Source organism: Alosa sapidissima, chromosome 17, assembly GCF_018492685.1.
Source record: "Alosa sapidissima isolate fAloSap1 chromosome 17, fAloSap1.pri, whole genome shotgun sequence".
NCBI lineage: Eukaryota > Metazoa > Chordata > Actinopteri > Clupeiformes > Clupeidae > Alosa > Alosa sapidissima.
Window position 1 is genome coordinate 14,609,270 of NC_055973.1, and position 10,000 is coordinate 14,619,269.

The 10,000-nt window shown below is 49.5% G+C and overlaps 1 protein-coding gene across 1 annotated transcript in view; it reads left to right on the forward strand.

The window, feature by feature from the left end:
- tnikb (TRAF2 and NCK interacting kinase b) overlaps positions 1-10,000 on the forward strand; it is a 54,898-nt gene that overhangs the window by 18,425 nt on the left and 26,473 nt on the right. Inside the window, 11 exon segments of the mRNA XM_042068469.1 lie at positions 2,030-2,086; positions 2,546-2,671; positions 4,409-4,432; positions 4,434-4,520; positions 4,632-4,722; positions 5,655-5,785; positions 5,964-6,018; positions 6,440-6,518; positions 7,690-7,865; positions 8,347-8,410; positions 8,818-9,016. Of these exon segments, the coding sequence (XP_041924403.1) occupies positions 2,030-2,086; positions 2,546-2,671; positions 4,409-4,432; positions 4,434-4,520; positions 4,632-4,722; positions 5,655-5,785; positions 5,964-6,018; positions 6,440-6,518; positions 7,690-7,865; positions 8,347-8,410; positions 8,818-9,016 (1,089 nt within the window).

Sequence of the window (10,000 nt, forward strand, 5' to 3'; positions counted from 1 at the left end):
ACCAGAATGTGTGTCTCTGCACCTTCATCTCCCTCTCACTTTTCTCAAGCTCATGCGGGCGGGCGCACACACACACAAACACACACACACACACTCACAGATAAGTATGCACACACACACACACTTACACCTTTGATCCATTTTGACTTTAGAGTCTCTAACTCTCCTAGTCTTCCAGTGAAGTTTTAGGCACAGATTTAATGAATTAAACTAGATGGCTATAATAGGCTTTATCATCTGTGGAAGGTTTTTTTAGGACAGACACACACAACTGCACACACACACACACACACACACACACACACACACACACACACTCCTTCTCTCTCTCTCTCTCTCTCTCTCTCTCTCACACATACAGAGGAGAACACTCACATCAAGCGTTTCTTTATCATTTAGTGTTTGTTGGTGGCTACTTTCACTGTATTAAAGCTCCAATTATGTGTATTTGATTTGATTTATTCAAACTTGAGCAATCATTGAAAGCTTAGCCCTTATTTACAGTGATGTTGAGTAGGTGGAATGTACAACAACAAAACAGGTAATGAGGAAAAATAAAAAGATAAGATCATGTGTGGACCAGTAGAAAGACCGATCTCCTGGTTGCTGTCCACTTGCTCCAGCTTTTCCAGAGCTGACCTGTGATCAGAGGAGATCACGTGTGCGGTGTGGCGTGGTGTGGCCCACAGATGAGGGCATGCCGGGTGGAGGTGGCCTGCTTGTCCTGTCCACAGGGGGGTCAGTGTCGGGGTCAGATTGGGGGCAGGAGCAGAGTGGCCGCGGCGCCAGCATCTCCTCCTCCCCTGGCGTTGGAGGCGTGAAGCTGGACCGGCGCCACGCTCCGGTCACCCCGCTCTGGCCTGAGCTCATTAATACTTTCCGTCGATGGAAAAGCAGTTAATGAGGACGGGCGGACGGGAAAGAGAGAGGGGGGGTTGGGGGGCACGTCTGCCGCTTTGGCTCTGGGTTTTTTCAAGCTCCCTTTAGTTGCTCCTGTCTCTGCCTTTCATTCACATTTCCTTCCCTTCGCTCTCTCTATCTCTCTCTCTCTCTCTCCCTCTCTCTCTCTCTTTCTCTCTCCCTCTCTCTCTCTCATTCTTGCTTGCCCTTTCTCCCTGTCTCATTCGCCTCGGCAGCTCCCTGCCTCTCTCTGCTGAGCACTGAGCGTTGGGGATGAAAGGGCGTTTGTGCATAATGCATCCAGAGGAGGAGTACGCACAGACAGGTGCAGGGGAGGGATGCTTGTACTCCACTGAGTCCCTGAGAGTGGAGTCGTCCACAGTGCTGCTCACTTGCCAGCAGACTGCATAGTTATGGGCTTTATTTGTCCTGGATACCAGTCGCCCAGGTGATGAGACACACAATAAAGCCACTTTATTTGGGTTCCTGGTCAGTGTTTTTGATTCCGAGTGGACGTATGGTCTCTTGGCATGGAGCGGTGTGGAGGAAATGGGGAATACAGTGGGAAAAATACCTTCGGTTATCAAGAACAATACACAGCTTCTTTCATTTCCACATTCCACTGTGCTATCCCAGAATTCCACTGCCAGCGTGTTGCATAACAGCTTTTTTTTCTGGCTGTCCGCTCAATCCAAACAGAACAGTCCTCTGGTGGCAAAGGAGCTCTGTCACCAGGAAAAGAAAATGCCTCCATCACAAGCCAAGACCACTCACACTGACTTTTGGGTCTGTTTCAGTCATTCTTGGAAGGGCACATTTGCTGTTTCTGTCTTTTTTTTTTTTTTCATTTTGATATTACACAATGATGTGACTGCCAAAAAGCTTGTATGGTAATCAGTTGGTTTTCTGTGTTCTCATCACGCACACACACACACACACACACACACACACACACACACACACACACACACACACACACACACACACACACACACACACAGACGCTGGCAGAGCACACACACTGACATAACACACTCACTCCTGCTTCTAAACCTGTCCCGATGATGTCTTTTAATAGCCTTGTGGGTGGGAAAGGAAGAGTGATTGACAGGTCTTGTTCTGTTTCCAGGGCTGCCATGTCAAGACAGGACAGCTTGCTGCGATCAAGGTCATGGATGTCACTGGAGTAAGTCAGCACTCTCTCTCTATCCTTTTTTCTCTTTTCTCTTTCATTTTTTTCTTTCTTTACACTCTTTTTTTAGGTTTTCACTGCCATATACTCTACTCGCTTTCTTTTCTTGCTTTTATTTTTTTCTCTCCTCAAGTACGCTAATTTCTGTGTTTCGTTTTTTTATTTATCCTTCTATCTCTTCATCAGTGTCTTCCTAGATAGATAGATAGATACTTTATTGGTCCCCAAGGGGAAATTCAAGTGGTTCCTGTGGTTGGTTTCTCTCTAGACTCCTGCCTACGTAACATTATAACTTCACACATCCACCAGAAGACAGTTCCTCTTTTTCTCTTTTTTACTTTATCACACATTCTCACACACCCTCTCACTTTTTTTCTCTCTTTCTTTCTCTCTCTCTCTCTATCTCTCTCTATCTCTGTCACTGTTATTAACACCTATGTTTTCCTCTGACAGGATGAGGAAGAGGAAATCAAGGCGGAGATCAACATGCTGAAGAAGTACTCCCATCACCGCAACATCGCCACCTACTACGGTGCCTTCGTCAAGAAGAACCCACCAGGGATGGATGACCAGCTTTGGGTATGAGGCCACCTCTCTAATATACCGTTTGCTACTTTCTCTCTCTGTCTCTCTGTCTCTCTCTCTCTCTCTCTCTCTCTCTGTCTCTCACACACACACACACACACACACACACACACACACACACACACACACACACACACACACACAGACAGTCTGAATAGGCTGCTGCCTGACTGTTGTCAATGTAGTTCCATATGGTCCAAGGTGGACACCATTTCATCTCTGCACTGTGCTATGTATATGGCTGAGATGACAATAGAACTCGACTTGACTTGACCTGACATACACAAGCACGCACGCACGCACGCACACACGCACGCACGCATACACACACACACACACACACACACACACACACACACACACACACACACAAACCTTTGTCCCCCAAGGTTTGCACAGTGGTGGTCACGTTGTGATCTGTTAGCATTTGCAGAGTGTTATAAATATATTAAGGTGGTTTTCGTTGTCCTTCACATTGATGCACACAGCCAGCCAGGACTGTGCTTGTTTGCAGGCACGCTGCTAAGCAACCTGCAGATTGCTGATGCTGTGCTTTACATCGCTACCCCACATTGCCATCCGGTAGCAGTCTGTGGTCTTCCCAAACACTAATATCAAGACCCCCCCCCCCCCCACCATAGACACACACACACACACACACACACACACACACACACACAGACGGCCCTCGTGGACGGAATTCCCCAGAAGGGAAGAGAGAAATGCACCCTCAGCAGTCGTGACTGGCTGCACGTTCTGTGGTCAGACGTTGTTGATGAATGCAGTCCCAGCATGCTGTTGGGTGTGATCATGCACAGTGCAGACCAGACGAGAGGAGAGGAGTGTATCAGTGTCAGTGACTCCATCCAACACATGCCCCCATGAAACATCAAATTGCATTTCTACTCCAATTCTTCAAGTCCAGTGCAATTGGATAATGATAACAATAAGATAACGCAACGCTTGCTATTTTCATTTCTGAGGAAGGAAAAGCCTCAGTATCAGTACATCTGAAGGACTGAGGGTGTTGGGTTGTGAAGAACTCTTAAGAGGCAGCTGCGCTCATTATCTTAAATCATCCCCTTCCCCTAATTTTCAATAATCCTCTACACCAAGGTGAGCCATTTGCGTCCAGATTCTACCATGTATAATATACCAGTGCAGCCTGTAATCGCTCTCCCCCTGATGTGACACTGCAACCCTGAGTCATAGTACTTTTCTGCGCCAGTGTGGTTTATACAACACCCATCTGAGTAAGCGGCTAATCCACCTTTGTTGTGATCGAGGACGGGGGCCCCTCCGAGGCCTGCCTGCGTTTGCGGCGACGTAAACAGAGCTCCCGGTCCTCTCGGAGGATTCCGTGGCCCGAGTTGTCAAATTAAAAAAAACTTAGTAATCACCAGCGCAAATCTCCTTACACGCTCCACTGTTAGACTGATAGCCCTCTCCACTGATTAATGCTCGTGTGTGTGTCTAATGTTTGTGGGCTGTGGGTGTGGGTGTGGGGATGGGGGTGTGTGCGTTTGCCTGCCTGTGTGTTTATGTTTGTGTATGAGTGTATATGTGAGTTCATGGGTTTATGTGGTGGATGTGTCTTTACTGTGTCAATGTTTATGTGAATTTTGATGATCTTTTCTCTCTCTCTCTCTCTCTTTCTCTCTTATTCTATCTCTCTCTCTCTCTCTCTCTCTCTCTCTCTCTCTCTGTGTGTGTGTGTGTTTCCTTATGCAGTTGGTGATGGAGTTCTGTGGTGCGGGGCTCGGTGACTGACCTGATTAAGAACACGAAAGGGAACTCTCTGAAGGAGGAGTGGACGGCCTACATCTGTCGGGAGATCCTCAGGGTGGGTCACACACTCCCTCTGCTCTCGTTTTTTTTCGCTCTCTTTCTCTCTCTTTCCTTCTCATCACTCATTCTCCTCCTCCTCTCTCTCATCTGTCCGTCTGCTTTCCAGGGTTTGACCCATCTCCACCAGCATAAGGTCATCCATCGGGACATCAAGGGCCAGAACGTCCTGCTCACTGAAAATGCTGAGGTCAAGCTGGGTAAGGAGCCTCCCTGCAGGGTCATCTCACACAGATGTCTCCATGAGTTTAATGGAGTTATGGAAGGGCCTTTTAGACTTCATGTGTGTCTGTGCATATGCTCTAGTTTTGTGTGTATGTGTGTGTGTGTGTGTGTGTGTGTGTGTGTGTGTGTGTGTGTGTGTGTGTGTGTGTGTGTGTGCATACTGTACATGCATATAGATGTGTTTGTGGCTTGTGGCTTTGTGGATGTGGTTGTGTATATCCATGTACAGTATGTGTGTACATATAGTACATATATCCATGTAGTGTGCACATATAGGTGAGTGTGTATGCATAGGTGTGTGTGGGTTTGTGGCAGGTAGACTGTCTGCTATGAGCTACAGTTGTAGAGTGTGGTTGGGTAGCGATTCCAAGCTGCTACTGCTGTTGCCTATGAGTGGTGTGCTGCTACTCCTGCCTATGGGAGGTCTGCGCTGCCAGAGTTAACCCCAGAGCTGTTTGATTCAGAGGTGCTCGGTGGCGGGGCTCGCCTTGTTGCCATGCCAACGTCGCCCACGGTGACAGGAAGGCAGCGGCGGCGAGGCAGATGGCTGCATGTGCTCCATCAGAGACATATCCGCTAGTTACTGCACAGTGTCACATTAGGGCCATTGCCCCTAGACTGATGAGCTATGTGTGTGTGTGTGTCTGGGAATTAGTGTGTGCACCTGTTTGTGCTTGTGAGTGTTTACCTGCTTAAGTGATTGTGTGTGTGTGTGTGTGTGTGTGAGTCTTTCCATATACTTGAGGATGTCTTTCCTTATACACATTTTTGTTCATATTATCTCTGTGGTTTTGTATATTGTGGTGACTGGTGTGTTTATGTGATTCCGTATGTTTGTGTGTGTGTGTGTGTGTGTGTGTGTGTGTGTATGTGTGCGGTGTGTGTGTGCGTGTGTCTCCCCACACAGTGGACTTTGGTGTGAGTGCGCAGCTTGACCGGACCGTGGGCCGGAGGAACACGTTCATTGGCACGCCGTACTGGATGGCCCCAGAGGTCATCGCCTGCGATGAGAACCCAGACGCCACATATGACTTCAAGGTACCTCCGCCTCCTCTGTCCCTTTCTGTCAGCTTTTATAAATAGAGACTGCAGGCATTGAGTCACGCCTTTATCGGGCTGTGATTTCACTCCGAAAGTATGACACCATTCAGCTTAGAGTCTCATGCTTTTTTTTTTGTCTTCTTTTCTCTCTTTCTTTCTTTCTGTGTTGCAACAGAGTGATCTGTGGTCTTTGGGAATCACCGCCATAGAGATGGCAGAGGGAGCGCCACGTAAGCATTGCACAAGTCTACACAAGTGAAACCAGCAGACCACGACTGAGATTAGGGCTCTATGGCACAATAACAATAACACATGGCTCAGTGTTGTGTAATACACATGTAGTACACATCTCCGGATACACCTGAATGGCTCACACAAGAGCACAACATTAGCACCATCAAAGACTTGTCCAAAGACTTTGTTATTGTTATTAGACAACACAGCCAGTGAAACCGCAGCCACACACACTCTCTCTCTCTCTCTCTCTCTCTCTCTCTCTCTCTCTCTCTCTCTCTCTCTCTCTCTGTCCTTCTCTCGCCATACTCTCTTTCTCCCTCTCTCTCTCTCTCTCTCTCTCTCTCTCTCTGTCCTTCTCTCGCCATGCTCTCTTTCTCCCTCTCTCATTCTCTTTCTCTTTCTCCATCTCCGCAGCGCTGTGTGACATGCACCCCATGAGGGCCCTCTTCCTCATCCCCAGGAACCCGGCACCCCGGCTCAAGTCCAAGAAGTGGTGAGTAGACAAACCCCACCCCACAGCTACCGCACCCTTCCTCCGCAGACCCCCTGGCGTCCTGCAGCGGCTCCTTATCAAGCCCAGTCAAGCAGCGCTCTGGAGGCGGCCTTATCTCCAACGCTGGAGTGTATGTGAACGTGGCCTGGCTGCCACTAGCGCCTGATGACAAGCTTCTGAGTCATCGGCAGAAGAATGCAGTTTGGTGACAGACGGGATTATATCGCCCCCCCATCCCCCCACCCACCCCTGATCGAGTTACACTCATTACTGCAGCGGATAGCAACCCCCCCCCCCGCTGTAATCCTTACCTGTGGGAAATTACACTTGTGTGAACACGTCTTTTAAGAAACAGGCTTCAAGCACATCTTCATTTGTTCACCTTTGATGTTTGTGGGTGCGTTTGTCCCATTCTAAAAACAGAAGGCATGGATTAGAGCAGGTGTCACTTTAGGTCGTTGGCAAGTTGCCAGTCTAGCGGAGGCATGTTTCTCAGGTTGGCAAGAGATTGTCTGTGGCTACAAATTGGAAGCATCATTGAGTGCCCTGTCCATTCATAATCCCAGATAATGATGAGAAAGGACTGTGCAGTACCTGCAGCGCCTTAGTGAAATAAAGGTCAGCACTGATCCAGGAACAGTATCTGAATCATCACAATCTGGGGTGCGTTTCCCAAAAGCATAGTTGCATAGTTGGCAATGGGAAATTGCATTGCAACCAACAAAGTATGCTTTTGGGAAACGCACCCCTTGACGGTAAAATCTTTCCCAGACCAGCTCGCCTCCTACTGAGAGAGTTTATGAAGGTGCCCTGGGCGTCTGTCTTTAAAATCCTTTTATATAATCAGGAATTCTGACCTAAAGACAACAGCAGCATGAAAGCTGAGGACTGTGGGGCTCGAGAGCCTAGTCCAGCCCCCTCATGCTCAGCCCCCCCCCCCCCCCCCCCCCCCCTTGGCATTTTGGTGTCCTCATCTGAACTCTTCTATGCTTTTGCTCCCTCTTCTCCTTAACTCTCATCCATCCCCCTCTCCTCTGCTCCTTTCATCTCATCTACTCTACTCTTTTCTCCTCCTCTCCTCTTCTCTACCCCTCTCCTCTCATCTCCCCTATTCCCCTTTTCTCTTCTCTCCCCTCCTCTTGTCCTCCTCTCCTCCTCTTCTCCTCCTCAGGTCAAAGAAGTTTCAGTCGTTCGTGGACAGCTGCCTGGTGAAGAACCACAACCAGAGGCCCAGCACAGAGCAGCTGCTCAAGCACCCCTACATCCGCGACCTGCCCAACGAGCGGCAGGTCCGCATCCAGCTGAAAGACCACATCGACCGCACCAAGAAGAAGAGAGGCGAGAGGGGTGAGTCAGCCAATGGCGGAGTGGAAAACCATGCAAGGAAAACCATCACTACAGATTTTGTACCCCTGGTACTCTCCGACAAACCATGCATTAAGGCTCTTCGGATTGAAATTCTGTTTTTGGAAAACGATGGTTTTCGGGTAGGGATCTTGATTACTCCCTCAACCAATTTAGCTCTCTCCATCTCTTGTGTACTCATTTGCCAAGAGAATGTGTGTAATTGGGAAGAGAGTGTGAGAGTGGAAGGGAAATCAAGAGGAAGGAAAGGGACCAAGAGGTGACTGGCAAAATGCCTCCTGTTCTGGTAGAGATGAGATGGGAAATGGAGAGGGCCATGTGTGTCCAATGAGAGCTTTTTTACGCTATCAGAAATGGTTTCTCAGAGTCGGTCACAGTCACCAACACCATGATAGCTGCATGTAGTGAAGTGTGTGTGTGTGTGTGTGTGTGGTTGAGATCTGTGCTGTGCTGTGTGTGACAGATGAGACGGAGTACGAGTACAGTGGCAGTGAGGACGAGGAGGAGCGAGACATGGGGGAGCCCAGGTATGTCCTGCACACACACATCACACATCCCCCACACCGATGGCATACCGTTGTTCAGGATTGTGTCTGAAATGGTGTGAGTGTGTGATTGGTTGTGGATTTTTAACACCACACTGCAGGGAAACTCCATTTCTGTTCAATTGGTATTTTCCAGAGAGAACCAAGAATGGTATTGAATACCGCCAGTAGCTATGGCATTGTACAAGACCACATTGCTGCTTAACATAATGAAACACAGAAAAAGTCAGTACTGAAAAAGCCTGAAGCAGACTGATTTGAATGAACACTTTTCTTAACAGACACAACCAATGACACTATGGTCTTTTTCATAGCCTCTAGTTCTGGTGTATTTTTGCTCAGTGATGTTTAAGTTCAGGTGATTGACACATCCTTTGTTCCACTCACAGCTCCATCATCAACATCCCTGGTGAGTCCACGCTGAGGCGGGACTTCCTGCGCCTGCAGCTGGCCAATAAGGAGCGCTCGGAGGCGCTGCGGCGACAGCAGCTGGAGCAGCAGCAGAACGAGGAGCACAAGCGCCAACTGCTGGCCGAGCGGCAGAAACGCATCGAGGAGCAGAAGGAGCAGCGGCGGAGACTGGAGGAGGTGAGGCGTGTGGAGGAGCAGGGTGTGTGTGTGTGGGGGGGGGGGGGGGGGGGGGCTGGAAAGGAGAGAGAAGAGAGGGAGTTGAACAGGAGAGGGGGAGGAGAGGAGAGAGGGAGACAGAGAGGTGAGTAGACAAACGGTCTGTCTGGAGACTGGGGTGTGGTTCAGCTCAGGTCTGCTCTGCCCACCCTCCATCACCGCTGAGAGGTGGAGAGAGAGACAGAGAGGTGGAGAGACAGAAAGGTGGAGAGATGGAAAGAGACAGAGAGGTGGAGAGAGACAGAGAGATGGAGAGATGCAGAGAAACAGAGAGACAGAGACAGAGTGATGGAGAGGTGGGGTGTGTGATTGGGATGGTCAGAAATGCTGCCCTACAACAGATCCCTTCCCCCTTCAAAGGGCATCTCCCAGTGCCTGCGTGGTTGAGCAGCACAGCCAGCCCTTTCCTACACTTGTGTGCCGCTGCATAGGTGCAGTTGTGAGGGCATCAGTCTCTGCGGTACATCTCTCTCATCAGCTCCCCCTGCTGCAGGGGAGGACTTGCTGGAACCCTGTGAGAGCACTGATCTAGGATCTGCTAAATACTACAAACTATAATCTCTCTCAAAATCTCATACAGAGGATCAGAGTGGAGGGTCAGGGGGTGTGGGTGGGGAGAGAGGGATGGGAAAGGAAGTAAACACAAATTATGGACGACATGATGAGAATGGGAGACAACAAAACAGCATGGCTAGCAGAGGAATGTGTAGTAGAGGGGGAGAAATTGGCCGAGGGGCACATATTGAGCGAGGGATAGAGAGGACAAGAGCGATGATCCTGTGGGGAGGAATTAGGGCTCTCCCCAGGGTTCCAGCTCTTCACTGACATCCATCCATCCATCCTTCCGTCCGTGACCCCCCCGCGGTCCCCGGGCTCGCCAGTCATTCCTCCTCCTCCCAGCAGGGCTCCTGTCAGCCTCCTCAGCGGGGGGTGGGGGGGGGGGAT